The 15,161-nt window shown below is 37.6% G+C and overlaps 1 protein-coding gene across 1 annotated transcript in view; it reads right to left on the bottom strand.

Annotated features, from left to right (window-relative positions):
- KHDRBS2 (KH RNA binding domain containing, signal transduction associated 2) overlaps nt 1-15,161 on the bottom strand; it is a gene marked incomplete at both ends in the record, with an annotated part of 379,366 nt that overhangs the window by 149,354 nt on the left and 214,851 nt on the right. Inside the window, one exon of the mRNA XM_084261753.1 lies at nt 13,802-13,948. Within this exon, the coding sequence (XP_084117879.1) occupies nt 13,802-13,948 (147 nt within the window). The remainder of the gene's footprint in view (nt 1-13,801; nt 13,949-15,161) is intronic.

The raw sequence follows: 15,161 nt of genomic DNA, 5'->3' as shown, positions 1-15,161 counted from the left end.
TTCACAAGTTCTGGGGACAGAGAACTGCCTAGGCTATTCCTAGCATGATCAATACATGCCTAAAGAAGATGTGTGTAAGTCACTCAGAAGGGTTAAGAAGGTTTCTGACCCCCACACGATACCGAGCAGATGCATCCTTTCCTACCTTTATAACTGTTTTCCCTAGAAATACTTGTGAGCTGCAAGACACCCACCACCCTTTGAGACTGGACACCAGTCAGTTTACGTCAGGAGTGAGAACCTCTTGAGTGCATCACATAGTACTTTATTCCTGCACATAGAAAGAAAACTGCCAGGTTTAGTATGGAAAATGGATTCTCCCTCCCTTCCCGATTCTCAGTCTTAGACTGGTTGGAGAAATTAATTTTTCCATAAAGTCCTCAGCTGCTCATTCTGGTAGTTTTCCTCACCTGCAGCAGCAGCAGTGTGTTTGTGCAGAGCGGCTGCATGACCTGAGAGCAGGACGCACAATTGAATCTGGTGGTCTCAGTACAAGGGTAGCTGGATGAAATTTAACAGCCTAACATTATATAGTAATGGACTACACTATATTATAGCAATAAACTTTCTAATAAGTACAGCAATGTATATCATTATATGGAGCACAATACATACACCATAATAATATATAATAATATACACACGCTCAGTGCAGATTTTCTGTTCCCTCTGGCCTAAAACTACATAAAATAACTTCCTAGCTGAGAACTGATTAAAGGGCTGAAGTACAAGTCAGAATTTAATTGATATACTGTATAAATAGCCTTTGACTATGGCCCCTGGATACAGTAATTTACATAGAAACAGGCTAAGGGTTGGCAGAAAAAAAACATTTGGATTTTGGTTTTCTGCCATTTTGATATTAAGGATATGACTCAGCTGCTTAGTTTTAAATGTGAGACAGGAGAAAATTTTTTAAAGTGATATTGCAATACATGATTGCACAACAAAACAAAACAGGCTTTGGCATTCCAGCAGAAAATATGATTTCTGACCATGCGAAAACTTGAGCTCCAAGTGGAGACTGATTAGCCAAATTAAACCGGAGATCTCTTTAAACATACTCCAACATACTCAGGCTGTTTGAGAGACAGATGGAGATCAGTTAAACCACGGTCTCATGCAGGTATGCAATGGCATATCAGGGACTCATCCCATTTTATGACATGAATCACCCACTGTACCACACTGAATATGTGGTAGTGAAGCAGACTGTTAGGATTCCCATTGCACAAATATTTTTCTGAGCGTTTTATCACCTCTGCTTTTAGCTGCACCTGCTCTCAGTTTGGAATGCAGGCTCCTACCCTGGATGCAGTTTGCTTTACAGACTGACGTAAATCTGTTAAGTGCTTTTCAAAGCAAGATACATGGAAAAGTGTAGACCAGCCAATACTCAAGGCACAATCTGTCTTTCTGATGTGTTTATAGGCAGAAAAGAAATCTCAATCAAAATCACAGCAAAATCTTTGTTTAATTTAGCATTGGTTCCTGTCACCAATTTTTACTGATTGATTTAAAGATATTGACTGGACAGAGGTTATAGCTGTTTATCGTATAATTTAGCACCATGTTACATATGCAATTGCCCTTTTTGACATTGATGGGATGTTCTTAGCCCCTGTGAGAGAATAGTTTTCTGAACGTGCTGTAGCTACTGTTATTTTACACCTCTTGCTGAAATTTTTCCTATCTGTTTTTAACTCAGTGGCCCCCATGTGATTGGCACCTAAAGAAATCCTACAGGCTGTGAACTTGTGACTAGATTAAAACAGCTCACAAACAGTATCTTTAGGGCAAAACATTATTTATTCACTTCCTGAAACATAACAATGATGTAAAGCAAATAATTAAAATCATAAACAGCTATTTTCACTCTAAAAGTGATACTGTCTTTTTCTCTGCAAAGTTCTCCATGACCTTTTGAAGCCCTCTCTGGTTGGAAAATAAAATCACCTTCTGATCTGTGTCTCCCCGCTAGCTGCCCCACTCACAATTCTCACAGAGTGTATGTCCATTCATTTAACCCTAATCTTAGAGCCTAATTAAGACCCTGGGGCCAACTATTGTTTAATACTTTTGGATTTTAATACAATTTATAAAACTGAAGAAAAAAAACAGAAGAAAAATTCTGGAAAATAAGGACTTTCCTTTGTTTTCAGTTCCTTCTTATATGGTCCTCCTCAGGCTAACTCTCTGGTAAGTATTTCTGTTAGAAACAGAAATGTAAGTATGTGCCTTAATCAGAAATAGACGCAGATCCTGCCTAGCCTGTCACACTGTCTGCTTCCAAAAAATTCTCACTTCCTCCAATCTGGCCCTAAAAACTCTGATTTTCAGCAGTGCTGTAACTGAGTTGTTACTTCCCAGGTCATTCACAAGCTCTGTAGCCAAGGAAAATATGCTGAAGTTGAATTAGTGTCCAACAGACACAAATCCTGTTCCAGCATGTCTAAAGGAGATGGTTCCGATTTTTTCCATGTTTAGATTGTTAAGAAGTGTGAAAATAAACTGCACGCACCAAAGAGTTTCCAAACAGCTGAGAGAAAATGGCAAACAAGTAGGTAGACAGGAATTATGCTCAAGTCACTTAAATAGGAAATATGAGATATTTCTTCATACAATGTGTTAGGTTGGAAGGACATCTAGTCCACCCAATCAGCAATAAGCAGGGACATCTTCACTAGATCAGGTTGCTCAGAACCCCATCAAGCCTGACCTTGAATATCTCCAAGGATGGGGCCTTCTTGAGCATGCACTTGGTCATCCATCCTTAGCCTTCATCTCTGAATGAGCTCCTGCATCTATTCACTAGTGGGATTCAGTCCCATGGTTCCCAACTGACTCCCATTTACAACTCTGAGTACCAGACTCCCTCACTCCTCCCTAAGGTCTTCAGTCAGCTCTGAACTAAACTGATCACTAGACTCCAATGTCATCACGTGACTCTTCAGAAAGAGTCTTCATATAGACTATCAATTAAAAAAGGCTTATGCACCTATGAGAGTTTAATTTGGTTTTAACCTAAATCACTAACCTTTTCCTTTTGTAGCCAGTGGGCTGTGGGCAGCTCAGAAATTGATTCCTCTCTTATTAAAATGTGTTTCTAGTTTTACACATACTTTATTTGGAGGGATGTCTCTCATCTTGATGTTTCTATACTGAAGTGTCTAAACCTAGCAGGGATGCAGGATATAAAATGCATGCCAATTCTCAGCATTTTTTGCATGTCAGCGTAGGTGGGCTGATGGCTGGGGATGCACTTTGAGGTACCACTCTCAGACAAGACGTCTCTTCACCTGCTTAATAAGTACAGACTTTGCTACAGGATCTAAGTATTGCACCACCTGTGCCCTTCTGTAGGTCTCACCCAAAGGCCCCTGCTGTGTTGAGAGAGGAATATGCTGAAATGATCTAATATCGAAATGCTTATCTCCAAAATCTGATACAAAAAACCGTTTTGACAGACAAAGCAGTTTCACATACGAACTCCTTAAGAAAACTGGTGTAGACACACCTAGTTAGGGAAGCTTGCTTATTAAGAAGTTTTGAGCTCTGTTGCTTTCATCATACAAGTGACAGATTTTTAAAGGAGTATCAGATGTCACTAATGCAATTAATTTTATCAACAAATTAAACAAATTTGTCCTTGGTTGACAAATTTATTTTTATCAAATTCCTTTTTTTTCTTTTTTTAATAGGTAGTGATGCTTCCCAAGTATCCAGTGAAGTCCTGGTGCTGGTGTCAGGCTGCTCCCAGCACAGTCATCACGCACTCATGCTGCTACCGCAAATTTTAATTTCACTGGCCACATTTCTATTCCACTACTTGTCATTCCAACCCAATTAACTTTTGACTCACTGGTCATCTCCAGCTGTATCTGACAGATGTCCAGAAGTCCTAAAACAGTCAATCCTTTCCAGTTTCATGAATGCACTCAACCAGAAGGGTAAGGAAGATACTCTTAATGCCCTTACTGAAGGGCAAATGCCCACAATAAGGTCAACCAAAAAAACCTATCCAAAAAATAAAGTTGTCAACGTCTGGAATGCATAAAAGTTTCAGGCATAGAACTCACCCCTTACCTGACTCCCCAAAATCCAAACACAAGATACAAATCATTAGAAATCAGCATGCATTAGCTCTGCTGCTCACATAACTTCTCTTCTCCTGTTTTGTGACATTTTTCTAAACAGGTTTTCTTAAAATTAACATTACTGTACTAGTTACTGCAAAGAATTGCATAATTTTGGTACGATACCACTGCAGCATCCTCTATTTTCCCAGCTACACAAATGATATTTATGGAACATTCCGCTCTTTTATGCATCATTAATGTTATTGATAAAGTTATCACCTCCAGGCACTGGAGTCTTTCTTAGGATTCCTTTTATTTCTGATGACAAACTCATCTGCATTATCACTGCATTGCTGACCACGTATTTCCTTCACAACTATTCAAGTAAATATGGAATTTTTACTTTAGAAATTTAATTGCTATTAATCCGTCTTCTGTATCTTTTCTGTATGTTTATACAATGGTTGTTAATAAATTCTTGCCACCTCTTCATCACTGAGGCTGAACCAAAGCTGTATTAAATTAAAGTTACTGGTTTTCTTGTAGAAAGTTGTTTTCATAGTCAACCAACATATCTTTTCAACTTGATACCTGAACTTGATATTTTCTTTTAAGAACCTCTCACGCCAATAAAGTTTTGTCATATTACTCCTTGCCATAAGGACACGCATATATCATTTACTTACTGAAACCTTCCCATGTTTGCAGGTACTGATTGTATTCAGGGTGTCAGTACTGATCTTGTCCATTCTCTAGATGAATGTACCTTTATCCTTCATACAGATAATTATTGAAAATGTCATACTGCATGGAAAAAGGCAAATGAGACATCCCTTTTAAAGATCTCCACAGTTGAACATAAAAACAGCCACACCAGAAGTTGTCAAAAAGTGAGAGCACCATCTTGATCAATAATTATCTCTTTGATTATAGGAGAAAGAATATTAAGAATAGCTGAGCCATTTTTATAATTTTCTGTTTTCTGAGGGAAAGAGTTTTCTAAGTGATTAAAAAAAATCTGTTTGGCTCATCATGTTTATAAATTATATATTATGAATAGTGACATTACAGAATTTCATTTAAAGTTATTTAGGACAATAAAACCTAAAGGTTACTGCAAAGAATTGCTGAAAGATCTCATTATACTCAATTATTAGAAATAAAACTGGCAGAAAAATATTGAGCATTGATAAATGAAAAATAATGCATATGAAAAGAATTAAACTTAAATATTCATAAACATTAAAATGCTGACCTGCTTAATGGACAAGGGGAAGGCTGTGGATGTGGTCTACCTGGACTTCAGTAAAGCCTTTGACACGGTTTCTCACAGCATTCTGACTGAGAAACTGGCTGCCACTGACCTAGACAGATGGACCCTCAGCTGGGTTAAAAACTGGCTGCATGGACGGGCCCAAAGGGTGGTGGTGAATGGAACCAAATCCAGCTGGAGGCCAGTCACGAGTGGCATCCCCCAGGGCTCAGTCCTGGGTCCAGTCTTGTTCAACATCTTTATCAATGACCTGGATGAAGGGATTGAATGTTCCCTCAGTAAGTTTGCAGATGACACTAAACTAGGACTGCAGGCTGAATATGAGCCAGCAGTGTGCCCAGCCAGCCAAGAAGGCCAATGGCACCCTGGCTTGTATCAAAAACAGTGTGGCCAGTAGGTCTAGGGAAATGATTGTGCCCCTGTACTCGGCATTGGTGAGGCCACACCTCGAGTACTGTGTCCAGTTCTGGGCTCCTCACCATAGGAAGGACATTGAGGTCCTTGAGTGAGTGCAGAGAAGGGCAACCAGGATGGTGAAGGGGCTGGAGGGAAAATCCTATGAGGAGCAGCTGAGGGAGATGGAGCTGTTTAGCCTGGAGAAAAGGAAGGCTGAGGGGAGACCTTATCACCACTTACAGCTACCTGAAGGGAGGTTGTAGAGTGGTGGGCGATGGTCTCTTCAGCCAGGTGACAGGAGATGGGACAAGGGGAAATGGCATGAAGCTGTGCCAGGGCAGGTTTAGATTGGATATTAGAAACAATTTTTTTACTGAAAGAGTTGTCAGGGCCTGGAACAGGCTGCCCAGGGATGTGGTTGAGTCACCTTCTCTGGATGCATTCAAAGAAAGGGTTGATGAGGTACTTAGGGACATGGTTTAGCTTAGGATGGGAATGGTTGGACTTTATGATCTTCAAAGGTCTTTTCCAACCTTGTGATTCTGTGGTTCTGTGAAGTAAATAGCTCTAAATTAGGTATTATCACTCAAGAAAGATGCCCTGGATTTTTTAAAATTGCCATTCAGAAAACATAGAATCAGTGCAAGCAGGAAGAGTGGTACATTGAAAAAAACCCTGACGCTAAGCCCGTACACTGCTGAATTAAAGCAGGAACTTTTTTTTTTTTAAATTTATTTGTGTCTACCTCCACAAATTAATTAAACCTCAAAAATCCCATTGTCATTTTGCTGAAATGAGAGAAACAGAGATAAAGTCACCTGGCTAAGCCACAAACCAGTTCATTGAGAGAGCCAAAACAAATAACTCATCTGCTTGCTTTCAGTCTTACAGCACCAGTAGTGTCCTTTTCTTTGTTTATAATGATGAGTTTAAAAAAAAGTGTAGTATATATGATGGAAAGACTTAAGAAACAACATCTTGCCCGTCTTACTTTTCCACCCCATCATTATGAAGACTTCTTTGCATGAAAAACAATTATCTCAGATACACTTCTCATGCCTATATTTATACAGCATCACATGGAATTTGGTTTTCAGACCACGAAGGCCTCTTCACTGGGTCACATTCCCAACCTTTATTGATGAGATAATTGGCCAAATTTGTACTCACGCACAGAGCTCTTAAATGAAATGCCAGATGTGTAGGAGGGTCTAGTGGTCCCTCTGAGGTGAAGAGGTTTGTACAGTCTAATGTGCAATACCACAGCCAGCCTCTTGCTACGTATTACAGACCTGCTATTAAGAAACATGAAGCGGTACCATAGGATTCAAATTTCTCTGCATGAATTTTATCACCCACACTCAAATAATTGCTTATGATCTGCCACTGGTGAGAAACCTACACCCTAGCAAAAGGAAGCAGGAAGAAAAGCCTATAAAATTGCTGATGAATACAGTCTCATCAAGGAAGTTGTAAATATTTCTTTAAACTACAGCCATGCCTCAATAGCATGCTCAGATTAATCGTCAGTGTAAAATCCCCGATCAGGTTAATGACTCCGGTTAATCTGAATGGCAAAACAAATGGCTGGCTCAAGCAATAGGTCTGTGCCTTTTATATTGATTCCTCCACATGTCAGAGAGAGATCACCAAGGGATTTCTTTCACAGACTAAATATGTTTCTGGCATACCTAAAGAGGTCTTAATCCCCTCAGAGTGCGAGTATGAACCCCTAAAGCACACGAGGCTCTGAAGAACATATACCACCTTGGGGCTGCTGGGGAGCTAGGCCTAGGCAAAAGATACTTGTTGGTCTGGAATGCCAACAGGCAACCCGCTCATCAGGACACAAATTTAAAGAAATTTGAGGAACTATTTCCTTTTTGTGTCACTATCCATTTTATAGCTTCACAGCAGAAAGAAACAGTAGTCTATACTGTATATCAGTAACGACATAAAAATTCGATCAGTTGAGAAATACTGGAGTTTACTTCTCAATTAAAAAGGCCATTTTAGTGTACATCTACACCCCCGAACCTGCACTTTGAAAGAAGCTTCAGGGCTATTTTCATCCAACTCACAATGAGTGATTTAAACTATGCAAATGCAGCTGCTCAGTAAGGCAATATCATAGTTTAAAAAAACTCCAAACTTTTTACAAAGTCAAGAATTGCAATCCACAAGTTACGACAACTCTCTTGAGTACACTTCTGCTTCAACATCTTTATAATAATTTGATTTGATAAGTAGAGTTCAGGAAAAATAAATTTGTGAAGAGGTAAAGCTCTATGACATTTTAGGCCTTGGCAGAATATCTGAAATTGTCTTCCTTACCAAAACTCACACGTGAAATAACCAGAGATGTTGTACACTGGTAAGAACAGAACCCAGCACAACTGAAACAACAGTTCAAATAATTTCTTTATCAAAGTTTTTAAATAGTTACTGTAGTAATTAACAAGCATCTGTGCAGGATATGCAAGTATAAATTATTTACTTTGAGAGCTATGAAAGATGTCTCTTCTAGAGGTAGAGTTATGACACTGCTCACTGTCATAGCTAGGTAAATATTTTGCTTGTTGAGATTCTTTGGAAGAATATAAAAAGACTGAATCCACCCACCAGTAATATAGCTTATTGAGAACAAAACTAAGATTACAAAACTACAGAGTGTGAAAAGGTAGGTAAATAGAGATTTTATATCACAGAAGAAATTCAGAGTACTAATAAAAATGTGCAAAATAAATTTCATATACTTGCACATACTTGTTATAAACCTGTCAAAACTGTGTTTTGACAAAAAACTGTTACTGTGTGCTGTATATAATACAATATATCCAGCACAACATGTTAGATCACTAGTAACTTTTGTCTGTAGTATATATGAGTCACTATATAGAGTGTAAATCTACGTTTTAAGTAAAAACAATTTATTTTGAAACATTAGCTAAAGACCTTCAAGGGATTAAACTTGAAGATTATTTAATTGTTCCCACTGAAACAAACTGGTATTGAAGCTTGTTTTCCATTCCCCCCAAATCTCAATTTTTTCATTTTTTCTTAACTTGTATTTGACTGAAAGGTTCTTCTTCCTCAGTAATTTTCCATCTTTAGTTAGGAAGACTGGAGAGCCGATGCTGGAAGCTGGATCAGTGAGAATCCTTATTCCTCTTAGATGATTGGTAAAAATTATTTTAATCAATGATATGTAGCAAGGTGAGATAAAAGTAGTGAAGTTACCTACTCAGTAAGAGATTTAGGCATCTACAAGAAAGTCTGAAAGACCTTGTAGCCTGAATTCACAACATAAAAACCTGCATTCATCTGCTGCCTCATCACACTAGTTCCTAATAAAGGAATCTGACCTGATCTGATCTGATAAACACCCTCAGAAAATAGCAAGGTATAGAGGCAGATAATCCTGTGCTATTGTCCATCAAATGGACTGCTTTAAATAACCATGTGTTTATCCCCAACCCTTGAGTGGTGCCAATACGCCTCAATTTAAAGCAGATACAAGTGCCTAAGAAAAATGTATGCAAATAAGTTGAACAGCAGCTCTTACAGTGGTAATTGGTTCAATTTCTGATCACCTGACTGCACAGTTGTAAACAATCTTTTTAAAGTGGTTGTGTCACTGCAGCTGCAACCTGCCCTCTACATAATAGCTCCCTATTACAGAACACTCACACATAAAACGAATGATTGGTAACTACTTCCCTCCTTATCCCAAGGGATGCTAACCGTGTCAAATAAAAATGCTCTGCTTAAGGGGATAAAAACTGTTATCAGAAAAAGATTTTGCATGTGTTAGGAAGTGCAGAAGTCCTAAAGATGGTAGAGCCCTTTTCTATATGGAAATCATAGCTTGTTCAGAAAATGTATTTGCATGTTTGGATGCAAATCAGAAGAATGGTGAAGAAATTTTCACAGCATTTAATAGCTATGAACGTGTTAAAAATCAGCAGTGGTTGAATCTATACCCCTTCCCTCACTTTGGCCATTTTAAACATCTCTCCTTCTAGTTCATGGACCCTGCAACCAATCCTGAGGCACTAAGACAGAGTATCAGCCTTGCATTCCTCACCCAAACCTAGGTCCCTGGCAGTTTGGAGTTGGAAATACTTGGCAGTCAGATACCTATGGACTATAGAGAGTCTGTGTTGACCACAGAGGTGAATTTGCAAAACATGTCATCCTCCTAAGCATCCCTACTGCTTGCACTTTCCATATAGCTTATATTAGATAACTCATATTATATTAACATCAGTTTCAAATTTATCTTCACCATAAAACCTTGACTTGGTGGAGCACATTTTATTTTTTATTTTTACTAGGTTGGAGAAAAAAAAAAGGGACCAGGCAGTTGTGTTTCAAAACTCCAAAGTATTAATCCTATTTACTTCAGCTTTGATCTGTCTTATTTAAATTATATTCAAATATTCTTTTTTGAGAGTGATATCAAAATAAAAGGGACCACAATACCCAGGTTATAATTGGATATAAGACACACACCCCCCCCCCCCCCCCCATAAGCCAATGTTTTGCCTAAAGCCTACAAAAGATCTGGCAAAGGCAGCTGCAAAATAAATCTTATCCACCAGTTAGCAATGTCTCGATGGCAGCTCCCACACAGACGTCAAGCCATTGGTACAGTGGCAGCAGCAGACAGTAAATGAAGCAGCTTGACTCTAAAAGCATGTCAGTCATCAAACTACCGACAGCCACAGACGTTGGGGGTTCGGTCGTTCACTGAAATGCCTGTTGGAGGGATCCCAATGCACCACCTGAGGCTGAGCTGCCAGCAGCTTTGAAACACGTTAACGTGTGGAACTACTGGAGTGAACAGCAGTACTTAGTTTCTAACTCTGACTTGGAGGTGAAGTCTTCACTAGTAAAAATTTAGATACTATTCATGGGTGAGGTCAAAGGTGAAAATAAGTAATCACATTGAAATCAAAAGTACTTTTATTCATTAAAACTTTGCTTTGGTTAACAGAAGCTCAATTATTTTTTCCTCAGTCCTATTCTACATTTTTCTTTTCTTCTGTTATTACATTTTCCAGGCACTTATTTTAAAATTCAGTCTCATTAAAACTTATGGACAAAGTATAAAAACATTCTTCCATCTTAGCGACACAATGAGTGTAATTTCTGAGGGCAACATTTCACTTAAACTTCACAAAATTCATAAGGAATGTGAAAACTCATTTGAATAGTTTATTACATCCTTGATTTGGCATAAATAAAACTGTTAGTTTCTGCTGCTTTCATCCCTATCATGCAATTCTAGTATTCAATGCTGCAATAAATCAGGTCTTATAAAAAACAAGATATCATAAAAATATTCAAGAGATGCTGTAAATAGGGAACCAAAAGGAAATTATCTAGTGCAAGCCTTTTGAATGCAAACCCCTTGACACAAGTTGCAAACAGCCAGTTAATAATTGCTTTGTAAATTGTTATAAATCTGAAATGAAGCAGAGAGGATAAAACTAGCAAACAAGCCATAAAATACAACTGTTACTTGTTTGGAGTGATTAGTACCACTGCCAACCAAGTTCAAAATCTGTTAACAAAGAACCTGTTTTTTGTATTTCCTCCAGTGTAGCTATTTTACTTGTGCTGGAAAATACACATAATCCTTACCAATAAATAATGTGACACACAAAATATATGCTTGCACAGATGCTGAATATTTACAACAGCAACATGCCCCAAATTTTAACACCACTCTCAACACACACTGCTTTCCTTTCCCTATTCACCCAGAACAGATTTTCTTCGGCTGGACAGAATATGCAACGGATGTTAAAATTCAGGGGGCATAGCAACGGGTACCATCATCACTGTGTCCTGCAATAGTGCAGGAGCTCTCTTCCAGAATGGAGAGGACATACAAGATAACTTTAAATGGGAACCTCTTACTGTTGTGGTTTAACGCAGCAGGCAGCTAAACACAACAAAGTAATTTGTTCCCCCCTCCCCATTTCCCCTTCAGTGGCAACGTGGAGAGAATCAGAAAAAAAACCCCAAACCCTCATACATTGAGATAAAACTAGTTTAACAGGACAGAAAAGGAAGTGGAAATAGTAGTAGTAGTATTAATAATAATACCACCAAAAAAAGTTACGCACAGAACAACTGCTCACAGCCCACTGACCAATGCCCAGTCAGTCCCCAAGTTATGGCACTCCCTTGGCCAGCTTCCCTCAGGCTTATATACTGAACATGATATCATATGACATCGTCCAGTTTGGGTCAGTTGTCCTGGCTGTGTCCCCTCCCAGATTCTTGTGCACCTTGTACCAGCTGGTAGGGCTGTATGAGCAGCTGGAAAGTCCCTGACTTCGTGCAAACCACCTAAAACGTCCCTGTGTTCCAACATTATTCTCATCCTAAACCAAAACACAGCACTATACTAGCTACTAGGAAGAAAATTACCTCTCTCTCAGATTAAGCCAAGACACTTAAAAAACAAATTGAAATTTGGCAAAGTCATAAACAAGTGGAAATAGGGTTATCCAAAGGACAGAGACTGGAAGTCTTTGTAATTTGCCCTGTAACCATTTTTATCTTTAACACTCCAGACTTTTCAGGAACGTGTTAACTATAAATTTTCTTTCAGTGTTATGGCTTGGCAGATCTTCAGCATTAACTTGCTGCCATAATGTTATTCCACATTATGTTGCCAGCATTATGGGACTGACCTAATTTGTCTCTCTTATGGTATGTTCAACACAGGGCAAGAATTCATGAAAATAATGCTTTCCCAGAATTTGAAGTAGTATTTTATTACCAGTGTTCCCAAACTGGAAGCATAATAGTGGGATGGAAACAGAGAATCAGAAAGACAAGAGTTAACCCATAGAAAATGTAGCTCCTTTATAGGCACTTACTTGGTGTCAATAAACTTTAATCCAAGTGTTTATTTTTAAAAATCTTAAGTTATTTATTTCGTATTCCTAAAAAAATGTTTAGCTGAATATTTTAAATACTGTATTTAAACATTGTACTTCTAATGTATTCTCCTTTGTCCCTCCAAGAAGCCCCAACCAAATAAAATGTTAAGTTCTGCCATGAAAATACATGTATGCCTCACTGAACATCTCTGCTCTTGGCTTTGTATTACCCATAATAAATATATATATTGAATCCGTCCGTTTTTATCAAGGGATGTGAACAGTTCCACTTCATTTTTTTAACCACAAATAGAAACAAGTTCCCATTGTATCTTTTTTTTAAGGAATGCAAGTTCTGAACATTTGAGGGTACCAAACAGTCTCAGGATAGACCTCAGATGATAACCTATGTAATTCTAGTACTACATAAAGCAACTTTTACTTAGTATTAAGTATGCATATGTTTAAATTCTAGGAGAAATTTTTAGTATGAAAATATCATGGAATACTGTATAAATGTGGAGAAAATATATTTCAGAGAGATTGATGGAAAATCAATAGACAAAAAGCAAAGTATTTCATGGAGTGATATATTTAGTATAAATTGAACTGAAAAGGTTCCCAGCTTGAGAATATGTTTCTGCATTCCCCGAGTTGAAGGAGGATTGATAAACTATGGACTGATTCATGACAAGCTGTCTGAACAGAAACATGTGAGGAATGTTTTGCTCATGCTGTTTGTTCCACAAGATATTAATTAACTTCATTAACCAGATATTTAGGTAAATCATTACTATACAAAAAATGTTTACAGACTTAGATATTTAAAAATTTTGTAAGTGTACTCAGATACTAATGACTAAAGTCTGCAACCAGAAAAAAAAAGTAATCTACCCTTTCTTCCAAAAAAAACGAGGAAGGAAAACAAGTAACAATGACAAATGGAAATAATAAAACATATAGAAAATATATCAGGGGATCAACTGTGACAATTAATGGCCTGTTTCACCTCCCTGAGATGAAAGAATGTGAGATGAATATTTAAAAACTTTTATTTTTTTTCCCCCTTGAGCTATAGGTACTTAAAGAAGGCACAAATTCAATGCAGCAAACCCATCACCAGTCACAGAAGAAAGCTCTATGCCACTTACGGGAACGAGGAACTTTTTTATTTCTTCCAAGGCATGACTCATGCGAGAATACGCTTCCCCAGGTGGAGCAAACACTTCAATTAATACGTGAAGCTCATCACTCAAGTGCGCGTATTTGGCTTCTCCACTTTTCCTTAGTTCTTCCTCCTATGGAAAAAGGGTGGGTTTTTGTTTTTTAGAACTGGAAATCTATTAATTTCGCACTGATTTAGCATTTACAGAGAACATGACAAAAGGACATAATATAAGCAGGCTTCTAAACCCTTTGAGAAATAAAAGTCTAATACAAGCCACTTAAAAATTTAAAAATCAATTTTGAGTGTTTGAATGGTAAAACCAGCATAATTATAATCTACAACAGATTTTAAGCATCAGCACAGTGAAAAAATGCTAAATAGAACAGAAGTACTGAAATATTAAATCCATAATGGAGAATCTGCAGTAATCTGAATCTTAGCTGTTCACAAAAAAACGCTCCAAAAAACACAAACAAACAAACCAGAAAAATCCATTTATCCATTTTGGAGCACTTTAGCAAATGCTATTGTTTATTAAAGTCTTTAAATCATTTAGTGAACATCTGCAGGCTGCCTATTTTTTCCCCCAAAGGAAAGCATGCCCTAGTACTCCTATTTGAGGCATGAGGTCTGAGTTTCAGCCCCGGTTCTGATATATGGTACCTATGCATTCTAGTGTACACTGGTTAAAACGTTGATTCTCCTCACCTAGATTTGTCTTGACAATCTTTAGGTCCTAGTTTTCCAGCTATAATATAAGCCCAATAATCCTACTTTATGTTAATGTTCTGAAACGTCAATCCAGTTTCTTATACGAGGTTGTGAGATACTGAATGTAAATTGTAATACACATTCATAGCAGTTGCCTCTGCATAAAAAGCTAAGGTTTAAAATAGTGATCATGGTAATAGCATTGGCTATGACAACATAATGAAAAATTTATGTCATTACTACACAAGATAGGAATAAGTAATGCTGAAGAAATGGTAAATTGAAAACTCAATCTTCAAAAATATTCTGAAAAATGTAATTTTGTAGAAAATACGTATGTATATCTGCATTTTGTAGATGGAAAACATAATCATGGAAGAAGCAGTAAACTAATTCACTTAAACTTTGCGAAGAAATTATAGCTTTTTAGTATATACTAAAATAATACCTCATGAACATTTAGATATCTAAGATATAAACATTGTGACAATAGATTACAATTCTTATTTGCTTTGCTTATTTAATCCTGCATTCAATTCACTTATTTTAGCCTTGCCTGATTTACAACATTGCTTGACACTACAATTATTTGCATGGTGCTACACTTCAAGCGATACAGATACATTTCTTTT

The sequence above is a fragment of the Gallinula chloropus genome (assembly GCF_964237585.1).
Source record: "Gallinula chloropus genome assembly, chromosome: 3".
Taxonomy (NCBI): domain Eukaryota; kingdom Metazoa; phylum Chordata; class Aves; order Gruiformes; family Rallidae; genus Gallinula; species Gallinula chloropus.
Note: the sequence above shows the minus strand (reverse complement) of the source record. Positions and strands in the feature narration are given on the sequence as shown.